The following is a 20,158-nucleotide window of genomic DNA, read 5'->3' on the forward strand; positions in this document are numbered from 1 at the left end:
TGCTGAGTGGTTTCTAGTGCACTGCTCCGATCATTTCGTTAACACCTCACCCGTTTTTTTTTAAACCTGTGACTGGGTATTTTCATAAACATGTTACTGACGTGGGCAGTATTTGTTCTTACTTCTCCGCAGCTTCGCAGCAAGGCTAATTTTTCGTACGGACTCTAATCAAGGTCATAAAACTGCTGGCTGTTGATCGTCCCTACGTACACAAACACCGGTAAAAACCACTGCTGCTTATACTAAGATAGCCGTTTTAGCACAGTATGTCTCGATGTGCCCAAGGCTAGACGTTTTATGAAGAAATCACTGCAAGTTTATTCTCGCTGCCAACTGCCACTCAAAATAACTGCTTACTGAGGCAGCACCGCTGCTAGCTCACTACGGCAATGGTGCATAAGCATGACTACTTGTAGGTCGTTAAACTAAGCAATGCTTTTCAGTTACACCATTAATTTTGTACTAATATCGATATTTGGTTTCATTGCAGTTACGACGCTTTGCTGAGACACGAGTATGGGGCCTTCGCGCAACTGACCTCCCAGGAAATGCGAGTGACGAAAGTAGTAAGCATATGGTCAATTACATTGCATTGTTTACTTTTCAAAAACAAAAATGTTTTTCCAGGAGTCCAAACCCAGTGTTCTATTGAAACTCTTATTTAGGCTTATTTTATTTTGTGATGCGATATAGTGCTGTTTATTTATTTTATTTTTTTTGCCTCTTTGCAACAAAAAAAAAATGTGACTGTCTATTGTCCCGCTCTGCTGCTGTATGCACTGTAAGGGGGCGGAGGATTTTTCAAGCCGCAAATGTACGGCTTTTCCCTCCGCCTCCTTCCACTTCTTTGTGGAGAATAAAACTTGTATGTATGTATGTATGTATGTATGTATGTATGTATGTATGTATGTATGTATGTATGTATGTATGTATGTATGTATGTATGTATGTATGTATGTATGTATGTATGTATGTATGTATGTATGTATGTATGTATGTATGTATGTATGTATGTATGTATGTATGTATGTATGTATGTATGTATGTATGTAGTTTTGTTTAACGCTAAGGAAAACTCTTTCTTGACCAAGTCTAACGAAAACTTGAGCAAAATTCTTGGTTGCAGTCTTTTTCCCGTAGCATTTACAATGATGGCTGTATGGCACCAAGCAAAATTCATGGCAGCACTTAATTACATTATGTGTTTGCATTGTGGTAGCAGTAGACGCGGTTGATGCCTTTACCGGAAGTGACGTCACTTCCGATTTGGTGACGTCATTTCCCGCCAGCCAATGGGAATTATTCGTTCTGAAGACGTCACTTTCCTCTAGTCAACCAGCGAATTTTACGACCGACGACATATTGTTTTTCCGTTGAAGCTCTCGCATTAATAGCAGCGCAACGCTGTCTGACAGGGCGCAGTGGACCTGCTCCGGTCGCTGGTTACGATGTCCGGCGCGTGCCTACCTCTGGCCGTGCTGTGCATATCGGCGCACGGTGTGGCCGTCGGTCTCTTCCTCATCTGGATCAAAGAGTGGACCGACTCGAGCGCCGCCAGCGGCGTCGCCCAAGGCCTCTCTACCGCCACCTGGGTCGCAGTGCTGGCGGCCCTGTGCCTTTGCGACTGTGAGCATGTGCCACGTGACACTGCGTGAAAGCTCTGTAGCACGACCGGCTGTATAAGTCTCATAGGGTCAGAGCGCACGGTCTGTAGCTGAATGCTGGGTATTGAGGTGGAAATTTCGCTGAGGCTAAGGAAACTGACAGTGGAGCTCGGAGAAAGCGGACTTCCCGCAGATACGTCTCGTGTACTGGGCGAAAGTACTGAAAGACAAGCAAGGGCTGCAAATGAGTGAGTTTGGTGCCTGGTGCTATTCCGGCGTTTTGGTAAACGGACACTGCCTGGGCAAGAGGTGTAGTCATTTGCGAAGTTTATGTATACTCATGTAAACCATACCAAGAATTACCGTTGCCGTGGTCTTTGCAGTAGTAAGGGAGGGTTTCTTGCAACATTTCTGGAGGACCCGTAACAAAAATTTATGTACACGTCTATACACTGTCCACAGATTTCTGTCTATAAAGTCTGTAGACAATCTATAGCGAAACCCTAAAAAACAGTCTAGAGGCTATACAAATCCTATAGACAGTCTATAGACAATCTATAGATTTATGGCCATACACTTTTGTCGACTTGTGTCTACAGACTATGAACAGACAAAAATAAATATCTGTAGGAAGCCAACAGTCTATAGGAAGTCTACAGACTGTCTAAAGACCGGTTTGTAAGGGACCATTATGAATTTTTTTTAGCCTGTGGCATGATGAGTCTTTTTACGCGTTCTTAGCTTGTATAATATCTGTATAGGTGTCCATAAACGAACGTTTGTTTAGGAACACGTCCTATCAGTTGTGCGTCCAGTGTATTGCTTGTTTATCGTCTACTGTCTGTCAGCTCTTGTCTTTGATTCCGTTCTTATGTCATATTCAGTGTCTGTGTGAGAGAGTTTCAGCATGCTTGACCAACTCTTCCAATCTGACTCTCTGCTCAGCTAGACGAGACATTACTCGTCATTTGCATTCTGGCCTACTCAGACTAACTCCTCTCTTCCTCATACACGACCGCACGCAGTGCTTTTCGTTACGCTGGGTGGTCTCCTGCTGGCACTGTCATTCCGGCGATTATCGACTAGCCTTCATGGCCGCATGGTGCGCAGTGTGCTGGGCAGCGCAATGTCCTTCTTCGTGGCGACGCCCCGTGGCAGGCTGCTGAACCGTTTCTCGACCGACCTCCACCTGGTCGATTGCCAGCTCTACATGACCAGCAAGGAGGTCCTGCAGACAGTCGCCGGAGTGCTCGCCAGGCTTGTCGTCGTGGGGACGCAGGCGCCCATGGCCTGCGGCCTCGGAGTGCTGTCCCTGGGGGCCTACCTCTCCGTGGCGGTGAGTACTAGAGCAGCCGCGACCATTGAGGCTTGTTTTTAAAAGGGTTGGAGCGCAGTGATAGGAAAAACAACCAGAAGGAAGAAAAACAAGAAGCAAGCGCTTCCTTTCATCTGGACTCATTATTTAGGCATTAGGCCAGTAAGAGAGAAAGCCTAGGCACACTCATAAATAAATGCCGAAATATAGGCAGAAGCTCCGCAACAGCGCGAGAGGTATTAGAAGCCTGGCATAAAAAATTTGTAGGGCCTCAATGTGGTTAAACCGAGTAGACGTGTGAAAGCATGTGTACAGCCCAGTATCGAAACGATTTAAGCAAGAGTCCTTGCAGCTGCCCTTATACCTATCCACCAAAGCTAAACTCGCCATTGACCGTGGCTTTCTCATGCCATGTCACCTTGACAGGCGCTCGCCAGCACAATTCGTTTTTCCGTAGCTCACGCGAAACACGTTCTAAAATTTGACGGCCGATGACACCGATGTCTCCAGCTTGCAGTGCGCTAGATAGCTTCGAGCACATCATTTGCATGTACACAAGCTTGTTATTGCGAAGAAAATTTGCACATTTATGTATTTCATTTCGAAAAAGATGGGAGAGAGGGAAGTGCGAGAGAGGGGGGGGGAAGGAGGCTGTTTTTGACGGTGATAAAGGCCTGACTCCTGCGCAAATGTCCGGAATGAGTCCATCACTGCCCGTTTGGAGTTCGGCGATCCTCGTGACCGACGGTCCTCACTGCCATTTGGAGTAGCAAGCTAAGCTGTTTCTTTAACCTCTTCACTGTGGAGTAACATGCCGCAGAGTCGCAGCTAGAGTGACCTCTTTTCATTTTTTTGTCAATAAACCTCTGTCTTTGTTCGTAAAAATCAATCAAGTAATCATACGATAGAATCAACCAATGTGTCAATATGACCAATCAATCAATCAATCAATCAATCAATCAATCAATCAATCAACAAATAGATCAATTAACCTGTCCATTAATTCAAAGCTACTGTCAGCCGAAATAGGGCGTCGATAGCAATGGTTTCATTCAACCTATCATGGGAATGGGCAATGAACAAAGCATTGTAAAATTGTCCAAAAAAAAAAACAACCAATCAATCACAACCCAGAGAAACACCACTCAGGCCGACTTCTGTGCCTTCACTTGTAAACGAATCTCTCGTCACGTAGAAATCAATTTTAGCCGATAAACCAATCAGTTCGCCCCCCTTGTCGATCGCAGGCAGTGACCGTGCGGGCCTCCAACTTTGTCCGCTGCCAGGAGTACGCGTGGATGTCGCGGGTGCTGCAGCACCTGACCGAGACACGCGACTCCATGAGCAGCGTGCGGTGCTACGGTGCCGGCCGACTCATGTGCCGGCGCTTCTACCGCCTGGTGGACGGCGCCGTGAGGCCCTTCTGGGCCCTGGTGGCGTGCGTGCGCCTCACACGCCTCTCCGGGGCCGCTGCGGGCTTCTGCGCCGTCGCGGGCTCGTTGCTGAACCTGTCGATGTCGGCGGCGACCGCGTCGCAGAGCGGAGTCGGCTTGGCCCTGAGCTCCTCCATGTCGGTGGGTGATGTGGGCCATCCTGTCGCGTATTAGAGTGGCGTGTCGATTTTCATGAGTGTGATTGGGCTGACGGGCGGCAACAAACTTCTCCGTGTCCTTCTTCCCCTAAACAATTTGCGAATGGAATAAACTCCCTCATGATATTGCTACCATTACCTCCACTGATGTATTTTTTCCTCTTTTCGAAATATGCATTGCAATTAAGGCCTTGTTTTTTTTTTCAATGATCGTTAGAAGTGTGCCTGTACGCTTATATGATTCAGTAGCTTGCCTATTTGCTTTTTATCTGCATTTCCTGCTTTTTCCACTGTGTTTGAGTTGTCTTGCCCCCCCCCCCCCCTTCCGCTGTAATGCCTCATGGCGCTGTGGGTGTAGTAATAAATAAATAAATAAATAAACTGTCGCACAGGACAATCTATACAGAAAGGAGTAAATAAGGAGTAAGCTGCCCTCCAGTGCACACCCTTTCATAAAACGGAGTTCTCTCAAGGGAGTTATCTAGTGAACTCCTTTCTATAAACGGGAGTGCGGTAGTGGACAGTCAACTCCTATTTTATCATAGAGTTATTCCTTTTTCGAGTGTAGCAGAGTAGCAAAGAACCCATGTAACAAGGTGCTGGTGCACCTCGGTATAGAATTATGAATGAATTTGGAATGGAAAGGCACTCATTCAGCCACCAATGAAAATCTGCTGCAGCTAGGACCGATAACTGACCTCCATAATTACCACTCTACAAATGTGTGGACGTTTTGAAGAAGCGTCGTGGTAATTAAGTATGTATTGTTTTATGCTTAATGACCATTTCATGCCCCAAACCCTTGGAATTGTAGGATTTATCTTGGTCTGAATTTATGCAATTCATCCCAATCGAAAAATATCTGGCTCAAAATACAACAAAGTGTTTTCTTGTCTGTTGTAATGACAGATTTTACTGCCCTATTGTACTTTTTGTAGTATAGTAGTATTTTCTGCGGTTATGTCGCAGCTACATAGGACAGCCTAATAACTACAAGAATTTTTTTGCCGCAATTAAACTTTGTTGTTTACAAGATTATATCCCAAGGTGCTAAAGAAAATTTGTTGTGATGACAAAAAAGTTTGTGTTTTTCGATAGGATACAAGTTATATGACCTTTATTTAGGGCATAAGTACTATATGTCTGCGTGAATTTTGCGATTTATTTTGCCATGCTATATGTGGTCTGTCACACATCATAACAAATTTACACTTGGTTGGCGTGCTATCGACTTTTTGCCAAATTCCTTGTTGTGTGTGTTATTTGAACAAAAAGTCAAATTCCACTTCAAAAGTAGCTTACTAAACGTATGATGGTGAAAAACAAACAACTTCAAGAGTCATTGAATAAACGTTGAAATACCTTTAATTATTGAAAGGGTATAATTACTCATTAACATCCACCCAAGCGCAGCCACGGCTACATAAGAAAGCTTTAAAAATTTCACAGAAAATTCGTTGTTTAGGAAAAAATAGTCCTGTCCGAGGATCGAACAATGACCACCGCCTATCTAGGCCAGTCGCTCTTCTAACTGAGCTAATCAAGAAGGCTAGGAGGTCATACGGTCGGGCGAGAACGAACTGATCGAAGTGGAAATGGTGTTGGTCCAATGTTTAATGGCATCCCTCAAGGTGCAGTAGACTTGCAATGGGGGAGTAATTACTCATTGGCATCGACCTAAGTGCTGCCATAAGGCTACAAAAAAACTATACAGCTTTCAGAGAAAATTCATAAATTTTTTGAATTTTTCTTCAAACATGTCTTCAAAAAAAAAACGCAGCGGATAAGTTGTGCCAGCTTGATCGTACCTTCGCGCAGATACCCATGCTGCTGGCGGCCATCAACGCCTCCCTGTTCTTCTGTTTCCTGGGACTGATCGCCCTCCAGCGAGCAGTTGAGTACACCAGGCTACCACCCGAAGTGAGTCAAGGCAGATGCCTTCATTCTTTTTTGCTGTCGTATTCCAGGCGAAACACTGTAATTTTATTTTATTTTGCTACACTTCAATGACTCCTTGTATAGAGTATTACATGAGCAGCAGAAGAGTGCTACATCAGAGGGTGTTATTTGATAAGAGTCCTGTAAAGGGGCGGGGTTAGGAGTTGTGCAAAAAGTCAGCTGGGACTGCGCTGTAGTCACTCACTGTAGATTTCTTGTTGTTCCAACTGTTTGCAACTGTACGCTAGCTCTTTCTTTAAGGCTCACTTTTTCGATGGGTTACGTGCTCTGGAGAGGTTGCTTTGCCTGCAAGCTTCTCGAAAGCGCATGTATTTTGGCGCATGCTGCCGAAATCTGGTGTGCCACAGTGACGAGGGTAACCGCATTTTCGAAATTCTAAAAACTAATAATATTACTTGCTAGTAAAAGTTGCTGGTTAAATAGTTAAAAGTTGGCTATCCAATATTGGTTAACCAGACTGCTAGTTAGCACGTCTTAGCTGCATTCGATGTGCTACTACACAGCTGACAATGCTATGTCGAAAAAAGCTGAGCGTAAAAGCGCAAAAAACAAGAACATAGGATAAGACAGACTACACGATAGGATAAGACAGACAACACCAGTGCTTGTGTTGTCTGTCTTATCCTATCGTGTTGTCTGTCTTATTCTATGTCCTTTTTTTTGCGCGTTTACGCTCAGCATGAAAAACCAACTCGTCCAAACACGGCCATCATCGAAAGAAGCGCTCTACTAACTCAAAAAACCTTTTTCTAAAAGTTGTCTAATGTCTCAGGTGAAACACACGCACACACGCACACACGCGCGCACACACACAGACGCGTACGCGCGCACATGCACGAACGAGCTCAGCTGTGAAAGGCTGCTCGGGAAGAGTAATCTGGATTGCGACCCAACCCAAGCAACCCAAGTCCCACCGATGGCAGCACCTGTCATAGAAGGGCTGTGGCGCATCTGTGAACACTGGATTTGAATGCCGGAGCCGAAATGCAAACCGAACTGCTGCGTAAATCGACCATCATTTTTTTTTGCCACCGTCGGCACAAATAAATGCTCGCGTCCAATTAACTTCAATTCGGATATTGTATTCAGCATTGTCTTTTCCTAAAAAAAATGAACGGGAAAAATTCATTAGACGTTACCTCCGCGGTATTGAGAATTTCAGCAGCAGCTAGTGTAGTGCGAAATGTCGATACCATTCGGAGTGTTTAGTAACTCTAGGTAATTCTGTGGTTTGCCGATTCTATTGTGCTTTATTTAGGTGTGTCATGTCTAGTTCAACAAGCGGCACTAGGCCGTATGGCGAACGTTGATGGGCATGGAGGGATATGTCGTGTAGCCCTGTAAGCAGCGCTTTGTGAAAGGACAGACGGGACGAGAGGGCGCTATTTATTGTGGGACCTACCTGGCTGCGTTAACGTGTGAGTCCTCTAAGTACGGTTTTGTTTGTTTCCTGCTTTTTTTTTCAGGATGACTGCGATGTCGACTGCGATAGCGAGCGGGAAGGAGCACCAAATGTTCCTGCAGTTTCCCCGGAAGCTGGGCACGTTGCGTGGCCTACCGAAGGAGAAATTGCATTTGAGGACTTTACGGCGTCTTACCAGCAGGGCGTCTTGGCACCTGTTCTGAACTGCGTCTCGTTCGCTATAAAAGCCCGTGAAAAGGTATGTTGCCACTACCCTGAGGTCTCTGGTTTGGGTTCTTCGAGTGTAGTGCAGTAGAAAGTGTGTGCCACCGCTGTAGTCTGCGGATGCATGGTAGTTTCTTCTCGCTCTTGACAATGTAGTGACACTTCTTCAAGACATGGCTGAGCACAGTGTCAACAGCAGCATGACAGCATCGGCGATATCATCAACAGCAGCATCAATACGAACAACACCATCGACATCATTATCATGAACAACATCGTAAACAACATCGACGACCACCACCATATTAGCGATAACGACGTCTCACTGCCAATGCAGCATGAAAGTTTTCATTTCTTACTGTTAGGCGCATCTTGAAGGAAGTGGAAGAGGCGAATGAATTTAGGTCTCGGTTTAAGGCGTGTCGAAGACTTGAGCAGTGATCATGGATCCGGCAGCCTTCCTCTCATAACCATGAAAAGCTGCTGTGGAGTATAAAAGTGGTCACATATCGCAGCGTGAAACTTCGAAAACCTAATGGGTTTGCAATGTGCCACCACTGAAGACATGCCTGTCACAGTTTCGCTCAGCTTAATTGAAGATACGACTTCAGCCTTTTCGCACTTGAGGTCTATTTGTTATTTTGAAGAAGCACGCAGTTTAACTATTATAAAAATGTCCTACAGACTGTCTATAGATATCTTATAGACTCTATTGCCTTCCTGTATATATATATATATATATATATATATATATATATAATATATATACTTTTCGCTATTCATAGTCTATATATATTGTCTATAGACAAGTTTACTATAAGTGCTTGATCATGAATAGACGGTCTATAGGGTTTGTGTTGCCTATAGACTAGTCTATATGATTTGTCCGTAGAAAGTCTTGACTTTATAGACAGAAGTGTATGGACAGTCTACAGGAAGAAATTTTTGTATGGGAAGGACTTCGCACGGGTCGTGTGAGCCTTGGACAAAAGAGAAAATTTGAGCGTCTCTAGCCAGCCAATATATCGACTCCGCAGGTGGGCGTGGTGGGTCGCACGGGAGCTGGGAAATCGTCGCTCATCCTGGCCCTGCTCAGGGTGCTGAGGCCGTCGCAGGGGCGCATCGTCATCGACGGCATGGACATCGCCTCGGTTCCCCTGCGTCGGCTACGCTCGACGATCACGGTCATTCCGCAGGCGAGTCCCGAATAGCATGCGTCTTCCAACCCTTAATTCTCGCTGTCTTTGTGCCCAGGGAATATAAAAGACTTGCCCTGCATGAAGGCTAAATGCGGCATATGTTATTTTTGTAGAAGTGGCTGTATTAAAGGTGAACTAAAGAGGAATCTGAACCTCTCTTTTTACCACGGCAACTCGATCTACACGTTCCGAACATTCTTAGAAACTTCGAATTATTGTCCTGTGCAGCCGATTTTTCTAATTTGAATCGAATTAAACGTCCCGGCTCCCACCTTTTTCCGAACTCAACGCTCAAAGTAGGAGGAGTCAACCAACGCGTGGAGTGCCTTTCAGCCACTCCCGTAGCGGCTTCGCTTTCGCTTTTATTTTGTTTTTAGGTTTGTGTGAATGAACAGTTTCAGTCGCAGATAACGTAGCAGGAAGCTAGGCCCGCGGTTGTAAAAATACGCGTGGACTCTTTGATTTACGTATCACTCCGCCGATGGCAGAGTGGCAAGTTGCCGCGGGACTGGCTGACGCGTTGGTTGACTCCTCCTACTTTCAGCGTTTAGTTAAAAAAAAAAAAAGCTGGAGCCGGGACGTTTAATCCGATTTAAATTAGAGAAATCGGCTGCACAGAACAATAATTTGAAGTCTCTAAGAATGTTCGGAATGTGTAGATCGAGTTCCCGCGGTAAAAAACACGAGTTCAGATTCCTCTTTTCTTTTCTAGATTCTTTTAAGAATCCTTTAAGGATTCTTAATGCAGAAAACTGGGTTAGAATTGGTACATATAATACTCAGTTGGACAAACATTACTGATATGTTAAGTGAAATTTCAATAATTGGTTTTAATAATTGGTTTTTTTTGGGGAAAGGAAATGGCGCAGTATCTGTCTCATATATCGTTGGACACCTGAACCGCGCCGTAAGGGAAGGGATGAAGGAGGGAGTGAAAGAAGAAAGAAATAGGTGCCGTAGTGGAGGGCTCCGGCATAATTTCGACCACCTGGGGATCTTTAACGGGCGCTGACATCGCACAGCACACGGGCGCCTTAGCGTTTTTCCTCCATAAAAACGCAGCCGCCGCGGTCGGGTTCGAACCCGGGAACTCCGGATCAGTAGTCGAGCGCCCTAACCACTGAGCCACCGCGGCGGGGCTATTGAAATTTTTCTGAGTTGTTTTTGGTTGTATTTTGCTTTTTGCATAGTGCATAGGTGCAGCACTATTTTTATGCAAGCATTTTTGTTCCTAATTGCGTTTACATTTTTTCCTCTCTGCAACGTACAGTTTTTGTTGTTTTATTACTGTTTTTGAAACTCGCTTGTTTGATTGCTTTGCAGCTAGTTTTGATTACGTTTCGTACTTTTGCTTATTGTACTCGAATGTCGTTTGTAACCCGTAACCCAACGTTCCGCCTGGATCCCGTAAGGTGGTATTAATAAATGAATAATAAAAACAATAAATATAATTCCTGGTGGAAAAAAGAGTAAAAAAAGAAACGAAGCAACAGGACACGTGACCGAACTATGGTGCACCCATTCCGGGCAGATGTCTATGCGAGGAATTCCGCAGGAAGAAGATGCGTCGAAGGCAGCCGTTAAAGAAGTGTTTTACATTGATGTCATAGTGGCGGCCATCTTTGGGTCAGGAAGCATGGCGAATGCCTGGCTGCTTTCCTAATCCGCTTATCGCCAACCAGTTACTCTTTATGGCAGTGCAGTAAAGCGAGCAGAGGCTATAGTCGCATACAACTCAACAACCCAGTGGCTTTTCCCCATCAAAGGACCCCCTTCAAGCCAACGGCGTCGGCCTATTCGCATGACCCTGCTAGCCTGACAAAGCAGTGAGCAGCACCACAACAGAGAGCTGTCCATCCCTGACTATAGAAGGAAGGGATATTTTTCCTTTCATCTACCACTCCCTGCTTTGTCACACTAGCAGGGTCATGAGAATCGGCCGATGCCATTGGCTGGAAGGCGGTCCTTGGGCAAGGAAAAGCCAAAGTAGGGGGCAGTCCTTTGTCCCCCATGCTGTGGGGAGTGAGTTGTTCTTTCGAGAGAGGATGAAAGATCCCTAGGGCTGAGCCAGCCACTCCCCAAGACACAGTGACAAAGGACCGTTCTGCCTATTGTCGTATCCAACTCAAGAACAAAGGAGTTTTCCCCTACAAAGGACCCCCCTTGAAGCCAATGGTGTTGGCGGATCCTCATGAACCTGTTAGGGTGACAATGCAAGCAGGGTGTTACAATGCAGGGAGGGGACTTTCCTGGACCATGGAAGGAGGGGACTATCCCTTTTCATCAGCCACTCCATCTATTGTCACAGTAGCAGGGTCATGAGAATCGCCCGACGCCATTGGCTGGAAGAGGGCGCTTTGACAGGCCACTTCGTTCTTGAGTTGTATCCATCTATAGTTTGTTTCAATCCACTACTCCTAAATGGAGTAGATGGGGCATATAATTTTTTCACTCAGCAACTGTGCGGTAGGTGGTCAGTCATGGCTGCCGGTGGATTGCGGGACCCCCTTAGTAGTTACCCTAGTGCTCAGGAAAGGGCGCAAATGTCGGGGTCTCAAGGGCCCTCTACGAAAGGCAGACGCCTCCGTGGAGGGTCAAATGCCAGTCGGCGTTCCACGGTGATCCGGTCATTTTGTTCGACTGCGCGCCATTGCATGGGAGGCTGCGTGCTGCGATCTTGGTGGGTGCTCAGAAAACGATGGCGCCCGTGACGTCACGTGAAAGCTGTCGTTTCCTTCGTTCTAGGACTAACATTTATCTCTCACCGGGTTGTCGGCAGGAGCCATACCTCATGAAAGGAAGCCTCCGGGACAACATCGACGCCACGCAGAGCCACACGGACGAGGAAGTCTGGGAGGCACTGAGGAAGGCACACCTGGCCAATTTTGTGTCAGCGCACCCACAGGGTCTCATGCTGGAGATCGGCGACGGCGCTGACAACCTTAGGTACGCTACTGCGCGCCTTCGTTCGCACTGACGGCAGAGGCAACTTGATGCTGCTAAAATATTAAGGTTAAAGGCTTTATAGACTCGCGAGCTGGGATGTTCGCAGAAAAGTGTCACACTATAGATGTCAATCAAACGTGGTTAAGGTGTCCACCGAGATTTCCAGATCTGACATACTGCGTCTTTTCCTCAAAACACATGCTTTTGCATTCCTCCACGTAAGCAGGCAAACTGTACTCACTGTTAATTAGTAATTAGCCAATCGGTAATGTTGGAGTTATTTAAATAATAATTTGTTAATTGATAATTTGTTGATTAGTGATTAGTAATACTAGTGGTTGGTGCAGTATGTCGCAACTGGGAACTCTGTATACGATAATGCACTGCGCATGCGCAAGGTGCCAGAAGACAATGCACCTCTGCTTCAGCCTACTGCGCATGCGTGTGACGTCATTTAGTGGCGCCACCATCGTTCGAGGGGAGCGCTCCCCAGGCAACCTTGACAGACACGTCCTGAGCGCTGTTCTGGAAGGATGTCGCCTAAACGCTCTCCAGCAACCAAGCGTGTGCGTGCTTATGAACGTCAGCGAAAGTTTCATGGAGCGAACAATTGCTTAGTCTTTATTCAACATCTTCAACACACATCAGCGACACAAGCAGCAACACCGCGCCAAAGGCTTTCGCTTCACCGCACTTTAGGTCAACAAAGTGCCCCCTGAATTTTTTGCTGCATGTTCGAGCCGGATTGGTTGATGATCGACACGTGGGATTGCTCTCTTTAAAAGAAATAGGAGGCTCTACGCGTGTCGCCAGTCATACCTACTCTGCAGGCTGTATTCAGACGGGATTATCTTGGCGACATTTTCCTATTCTTTGTAGCGACACACTCACTTTCGATGTGCATTGCTTATCTTCGCCGACCTCAGGAAACACTAATAATTGATTAATATCGCGGAAACACAAGACGGACAGTCAGGCGCACAAAATATCCCCATCGTAAAATACAACACAAATATTTTTGTTGTATTTTGGGACCTGACAACGAATTTTTGCAGTAACAAGAGGATTTTCTGTAGTATTGTCCTGTTTCCTGTAGTAACGACAGAGCCGGTTGCGTCGCGACAACTCACAACCTCGCAAACTACAAAAAAGAAAAAAATTGGTGGTTGAGCTGCGGTTAAACCTGGAGTGACGCGATAGCCACAGCTGGCCGAGTGGAACTCACTTAGTTGAATTGCAAAGCCAGTCTTTCGCCGCTCCGTTTCGCTGGGCGCTCCTTCATCTTCGTCCCACTAAACACGGCGCAGGCGCACAGCTGTTGCAGCTCGGTTTCGCCGGCGCGCCGCGCCGCCAGCAGCAGCAGCAGCAGCTGCTCCGCGCCACGTGGTTGGTCACGTGACCAACCACGTGATCAGGCGCGCCGCCGCCGGCAGCTGCTTCACACCACGTGACAGTGTGGCGGCGCCGCCACGCTGAAGGCTCGAAATGCTACCGTAATGCAGCTATCGCTACAAAATTGTCCTTACAACAAAACTACAAAATGTTTGCCGTATTTTGGGACTGCCTCTGTCGTATTTTTTTTTGGTTTGGCACGAGCGCTATCTTACAACTGAACGTTTATTTCAAATCCCACCAAATAGCAATAAACAAGTGGTCAGTTGCAATTACAGGCCCGTGTTGTGTGCCTCAGTGTCAAACGTACGTTTCAACGCCAAACTTTTTCAATGTTTGACGAGCTGGCACAACTTTCTACTCTTCTCCAGACACCAGCGTCTCTGGCATGGTCTAGTGGTTAGGATACCTGGCTCTCACCCAGGAGGCCCGGTTTCGATTCCCGGTGTCGGAAGTTCTTTTTTATTTTGTCACGAGACATCCTTTTGCTACACTATCATCAAAAACTAGAAAGCCAATATGTTGAATCCTCCCCAACGTTATTTTGGATTAGATGGGCTCCTGGTCATGCCGGGTTTAGAGGTAACAAGCTGACAGATCAGCTCATTCGAGAAACTTTGTATGGGGCACCTGTGATCGCTCCCGTAGTCCGAAATCAATCGGGAATCAACCACTCAATCAATCACTCACTGTTAGGCAGTCTGCCTTTGAGTCAGTGTGAAAAACAACTGTCAGAAATCTTGAAGGAACAGCTACTGAAATGCGCAGTGTCAGTCACAGCGAGTCACAGTCAGTCAGCCACTGTCAGCCAGTCATTCTCAGTCTGTCGGCCAGAGTCAGGCAGTCGGTCAGTCTGCCTTTGAGTCAGTGTGAAAAAAAATTGGCGGTGGTTTAGCTCTGGTTATACCTGGAGTGATGCGATAGCTACAGCTGGCCGAGTTGAACTTGGTCACATGACCAACCACGTTAACAACGTGATCAGCCACGGCGCCGCGCCACCGGCAGCTGCTCTGCACCACGTGACCAACCATCTGACAGCGTGGTGGCGCAGCCGCAGGGTGGCGGCGCCGCCACGTTGAAGGTTCGAAATGCTACCTTAATGTAGCTATCGCTACAAAAAACTATCAGAAATCTTCAAGAAATACCTACTGAAATGCGCAGTGTCAGTCGGTCAGTCAGTCATTCAGTCAGTCATTCAGTCGGTCGTTCAGTCCAGTCGTTCAGTCAGTCGTTCTCTGTCTGTCTGTCTGTCTGTCTGTCTTTGTCTGTCTGTCTGTCTCTGTCTGTCTGTCTCTGTCTGTCTGTCTCTGTCTGCCTGTCTGCGTGTCTGTCTCTCTGTCTGTCTGTGCCTGTCTGCCTGTCTCTCTCTGTCTGTCTGTGCCTGTCTGCCTGTCTCTCTCTGTCTGCCTGTTTCTGCCTGTTTCTGCCTGTCTCCGTCTGTCTCTGTCTCTGTCTGTCTGTCTCTGTCTGTCTGTCTCTGTCTCTCTGGCTGTCTGTCTGTCTGTCTGTCTGTCTGTCTGTCTGTCTGTCTGTCTGTCTGTCTGTCTGTCTGTCTGTCTGTCTGTCTTGTCTGTCTTGTCTGTCTTGTCTGTCTTGTCTGTCTGTCTTGTCTGTCTGTCTGTCTGTCTGTCTGTCTGTCTGTCTGTCTGTCTGTCTGTCTGTCTGTCTGTCTGTCTGTCTCTGTCTGTCTGTCTCTGTCAGTCTGTCTGTCTCTGTCAGTCTCTGTCAAAAACACTGGCATAAATCTTCAAGAAATACCTACGGAAATGCGAACACCCGTTTCTCTCTCAGTGCTGGACAGCGGCAGCTGGCGTGCCTTGCGCGGGCTCTGCTGCGTCGTCCGCGCGTTCTTCTCCTGGACGAGGCCACTTCGCGCATGGACGGCGACACAGAGCAGCTGGTGCACCAAACCCTACGCGAGGGCTTCGCCGACTGCACCGTCCTCACCGTCGCCCACCGACTGCACACGGTGCTGGACTGCGACAGGTGTGTCCCTCGCTGATGACCGTGTTGGGACAAATCGTCGTCCCAGGTTTCAGACACCGTCTCACAATCTGTGGGAGAGGCAGATACGAGGTGCGCCGAGGGGTTGCAAAGCTGCGCACGAGGAAAATGTATATAATGTGGATTATTTAACTCTCTTGTTATTCGTACTTTCCATTGCTCAGCCTTCTACGCAAGCAAAATGTCACGTTAACTGGCAGAGTACCTCATGACGACTATCTCGTGAGACGATAAGTTCATTGACTCATCTTAACCGTTTTCTGATCATTATGTGGATGATCTCATGGTGTTATCTCATTACCAACTAAAATGAGTTAACTCATCTTAACTGATTTACGAGCTTACGTTAGCTTTCTCATAAGTAGTTTATAAGTAAACAAAATTATTATGATTGGTTATATCTTTCAAGTTAACAACTCATAAATATCTCATAACCAAGTTGATCTCATGTTGTTAGCTGTCTTATTGGTTTAAATGAGGCAGCTAACACGAATTAGTTGCCTCATTTAAAGCTATAATAAGACAGCTAACAGCATGAGATCAACTTGATTATGAGATATTTGTGAGTTGTTAACTTGAGAGATTTAATTGAGAGCTAACTCGTGTTAGCTGCCTTCTTTTATAGTCGGATGCAACTTAAGTCTGCAGTGAAGCGCCGCCCACATTCCGGACCACCGCACAGAATTCTCCCACGACAAAAAAGTAGTCCGTTGTTAAAACTTCTCTCGTCACCTAAACAAGAAGCTAATCACAAGAAGAAAAGCTACGAGCTCTAGAATTTTGATACCTGGCTTGTTTAATAAAGTCAAACATTAGACAGCTCATTTAGTTTACTTTTGTGACTGGCTAGCGGAGTAATACAGTACGCCGCGGATCGTGGCCCAGGGTTGACAACTGCTGTTTCTTTAAGTTTTATCCTACAATAGCTAACACATGGCTGGTTTTACGATGATAGGTGTTTGAGGAACATTCTGCATTGCCAATGCTGTCGGTGTTCTTGTATGTTGCTTATGGCAGATGCCTACCTCGTAAACAGTGCCACTGGGCAACACCTGGAAATTGAAATATTTATTTATTAATGCGAAAGCATTACTAGGCTATGTCGACAAGGTCGTGTCCGCAAAACGTGTCCGCAGCAGTTGTGAGGAACTTAAAAGAAGTAGCGCCAAACGAATGGTTGTAATCGAAAGAGAATGATGTGAGGTTCATGCCGAGAAAAGAATTACGCCGATAAGTTGATTAGTTAATTAATTAGAGCCAAAAATGTCCAAAAATGGATGAAGCCAGGGCAGCGTGTGACGCCAAATTTTCCAAAAAAATCGGAAGTGTGGGCGGAGCCAACGCGTGGCGCCAGATTTGAAAACGAAGCGTGGCACCAAGTTTGAAAAATTAAAATTTGGAATTGATGGAACTTGATTAAGACAATTAATTGTGGTAATTGGGAAATTGGATGAATTTACACCAGTGCTTAGTCGAGTAAATGTGAGGAGATGGGACAAGTGAGGCAAAGAGAAACGAGGAGGTATCAATGCTTTCGCATCCCTCCAGTGCAGGTTACTGCAGTGACCTCTAACATTATTTATTTACTTTTTATCTGTTTATTTATTTACTCATTTATGATACTGTATATGACCAAAAGTGCTTTGAGCAAGAGGGACAAAAACAACATTATTAAAAATGGAATATATACAAAGTTATAACACCACACCCAAGTCATAAAAGAAAAATCGGAGAGTACAAGCCAGACTGAACGGAAAAATATTACTGCAAGATATATAAAGGGTAAAGCGTTTAAGATAACTGCATTAACGATAAGCCAGTACAAAACTTAAAGAGAAAGCAGCTGTCGTCATATAAATGTGAATGAGTGATAAGCTCTCTAAAATCCTAAGCCTAACGTAATAGCCAACAGTACAGAAAATAGTAAAGAAAAACTGACAGACGATTACGATAGTCGGTAATGCGAAATTTGTGTCCAGCTCTTCACGCACCACCTGCCACCGCTGTCAGGTGGCATGTTACGCTGCCATATATCCACACTCCGGGATCTTCCCTTGGCGGGCCACCTTCGCGGTGTCCATTCCTTCTCTCTGTCTCCGTGGTAGGCGGCGTTTTGCTCTGCCACCACCTGCCAGGGTTGCCAGGAAGCGTGTTAAGCCTACAGCTACGACGTGGAATGCAAGAAAGGGCGCCTGAGAGTTTCACTCTAAAAAAAATGATATTAAGTACGACGTCGCCCATCTCGCAGTTGTCCCAATGTTTCAGTGCAAAATGCAGCAAGAACAGCATTTGGATTGAAAGTGGCCTTCGTTAACAGCTTACGAATGCGGGCCAGTTGTTCCCCCATTCCTTCACCCCAGTGCAGGTTAGCAAACCGGTTTATTTTCCCGGTTAACTTTCCTGCCTTTCCTCCTCCGTCTCCTTCTTCGCAAACCTAAGACCTCGGCATCTGACCGTTACCGGGCGCGTGGTGTGTTTTGAGTCGCGCCACGTTCTTTCGCAGGATACTGGTGATGAGGGACGGCAGCGTCGTGGAGTTCGGCACCGTGGCCGAGCTTTCTGGCGACGCGAGCTCCGTCTTCCGAGAAATGGCGGAGGCTGCTGGGATCGACCTGCAGCAGGCGACGCAGGGTGTCAGCTAGTAGGCGCTTCCTCAATATTAGGTACGTGTACAGTAAACAAAAGCAAAAAAAAAGAACATTCTCTTCGACACGCACTAGATTCTTAGCGCATGTAGGGATTCAGTAAGATGTGCCTATGAAGGAAACTGGAGGACGACCAGTACTGGTCCTAGTGGACTCCCTCAAAATTTTTTCTACACGCACGCACGTATGCAGGCCCGCCCGCCCGCCCGCCCTCTCGCCCGCTCGCCCGCTCGCCCGTTCGCTTGCCCGCTCGCCCGCTCGCCCGTTCGCTTGCCCGCACGCCCGTACGCTTGCCCACACGCACGCCCGCATGCTTGCCCGCACGCACGCACGCACACACGCACACTTTGCACCAAGGGTAAATTTTTGGCAAGCTCCCGCTTTAAATCGCATAAATATCAGGAATACTAGAAGAAGTGCGCGATCACTCTTCTACGCTTTCAGAGCCACGAAGCCAATTTAATCTCTTGCTGTTTTTTTGCTGCAACCAGCTCCCATACAACGATTATACGAAAGATTGTTCTACGTATTAGTGAAAAGATTTGCCTGCCATTGTCGGCTAGAAGTCTGCCACACTGCTGAGAGGCACTTCAGAAATGAACCAGTGACAGGTCGGCGTTTGCTTGGCTGTTTACAAACTGTTGAATGAGGTCAACAAGAAAGCTTCCAATTTAAAACTCCTGCTTGGTTCCGCACTCACTCATCTTGCATTGCTTGAGTATTCATGTGCGCCTAAGCTTTCTATGCTTTATGGGCTCTGCCTTTTGCACAGTTACTGTGTGTGTGTGTGATGCACTGGTGTGAGAAAGCTCATTCTCATGAAAAACAGGCGAAATGCAAGTTCTTTGCTAAAATGTATTTGGGGTTGAGACGCCATTAGGGCAGAGAAAATTTACTGTGCATCTAGAGCTGTCAAGAGCGAACGACACGTTTATAAACTTTTGCACAAGCCTTTTACACAAGCTATTTAACAGGCTTTATACCCTTAAGTGTATGAGCTTTCGTTCAACATTACACGTGATGCAGGAAAAGCCTAAAATCACATCTCAATGTATGTTTTCAACAGTTCTCTAAGTTTTGGACCAGCCGCTGCCTGCTCTGCGCTGCAACTAGAACAAAGAAAAAAGGAAACGAGGGAGTGTTCTCTGCGAGCAGCGGGCAACGAAGTGGGAGAGAGAGAGCTTGTTTACAAGAAAAGTAGAAAGAAATGACAATGGCGAAATTGTGTAATCGCACGCCCAACACGTGTCACTGGAATCTGGTGCGTCTCCCGCGTTGGGATCGCATCTGAGCTGTAAATTCCTACAAGGTGAGAAACCAAAATCAAGACGAGCATCACCAGCCGTTTATTTATTTTTTTTGACGCATATTAAATGCTGTCGCTCGCCGAACCACCAGCGTTAGCGACATCTGCACGTCGTTAGTGTAAAAATGTGAAATAAATTATGCGGTTTTTCTTTGTGTCTGTGCCATTGTATGAAGACGTTTACTAGGTGGCCATGATGGATGCTTACAATTTCAATGCTAGCTGGTCGATGAACTCGTCCTCCACATGACGTTAATTATGAATGATGCGGTTATCACGTGCCGCCATAACAGAGGATAGCATGCCGCCATGCGATGGACTGACGGGCAATGGCTGAACTGGAACAGTTTAGCTAGTGTTGTGATGATGCTAAAGCAGGTAATCACGTGAGTTGTGGCGGAGGCCTAACGGTAAATCTACCCTTTCTCTGCACATGGGCTTACCGGCTCGCATGATCATGTGATGCCAGAGTAAATCGGACATCGAATGTTGCGAAACCAGCCAAAACTCCTTGTATGAACCAACACCGCGTTTTCAAATATAGATGGCGCTGGCGGTCACAGGAGGTGG

The 20,158-nt window shown here is 46.4% G+C and overlaps 1 protein-coding gene and 1 non-coding gene across 2 annotated transcripts; both read left to right on the top strand.

Moving 5' to 3' along the window:
- Nucleotides 1-493: 493 nt before the first annotated feature.
- Nucleotides 494-19,453, top strand: LOC144111280 (ATP-binding cassette sub-family C member 2-like). Its single transcript, XM_077644517.1, has 11 exons — nucleotides 494-566; nucleotides 1,416-1,626; nucleotides 2,630-2,940; nucleotides 4,167-4,493; nucleotides 6,329-6,430; nucleotides 7,936-8,130; nucleotides 9,134-9,292; nucleotides 12,075-12,241; nucleotides 15,425-15,619; nucleotides 18,141-18,300; nucleotides 19,349-19,453. Exons 1-10 carry the CDS (start codon nucleotides 549-551, stop codon nucleotides 18,277-18,279), a joined length of 1,824 nt encoding a protein of 607 aa, XP_077500643.1. The 5' UTR covers nucleotides 494-548; the 3' UTR covers nucleotides 18,280-18,300; nucleotides 19,349-19,453.
- On the top strand, nucleotides 14,016-14,087 carry TRNAE-CUC (transfer RNA glutamic acid (anticodon CUC)). The gene has a single exon. It is a non-coding gene; the product is annotated as a tRNA-Glu (tRNA).
- Nucleotides 19,454-20,158: the final 705 nt, after the last annotated feature.

The sequence above is a fragment of the Amblyomma americanum genome, chromosome 11, assembly GCF_052857255.1.
Source record: "Amblyomma americanum isolate KBUSLIRL-KWMA chromosome 11, ASM5285725v1, whole genome shotgun sequence".
Taxonomy (NCBI): Eukaryota; Metazoa; Arthropoda; class Arachnida; order Ixodida; family Ixodidae; genus Amblyomma; species Amblyomma americanum.

Bases quoted from the DNA above. Each gene is read 5' to 3' on its own strand.
- LOC144111280 (XM_077644517.1), top strand. The intron at 4,494-6,328 runs GTGGGTGATGTG...ACCTTCGCGCAG, and splicing joins CCCTGAGCTCCTCCATGTCG to ATACCCATGCTGCTGGCGGC. The intron at 15,620-18,140 runs GTGTGTCCCTCG...GTTCTTTCGCAG, and splicing joins ACGGTGCTGGACTGCGACAG to GATACTGGTGATGAGGGACG.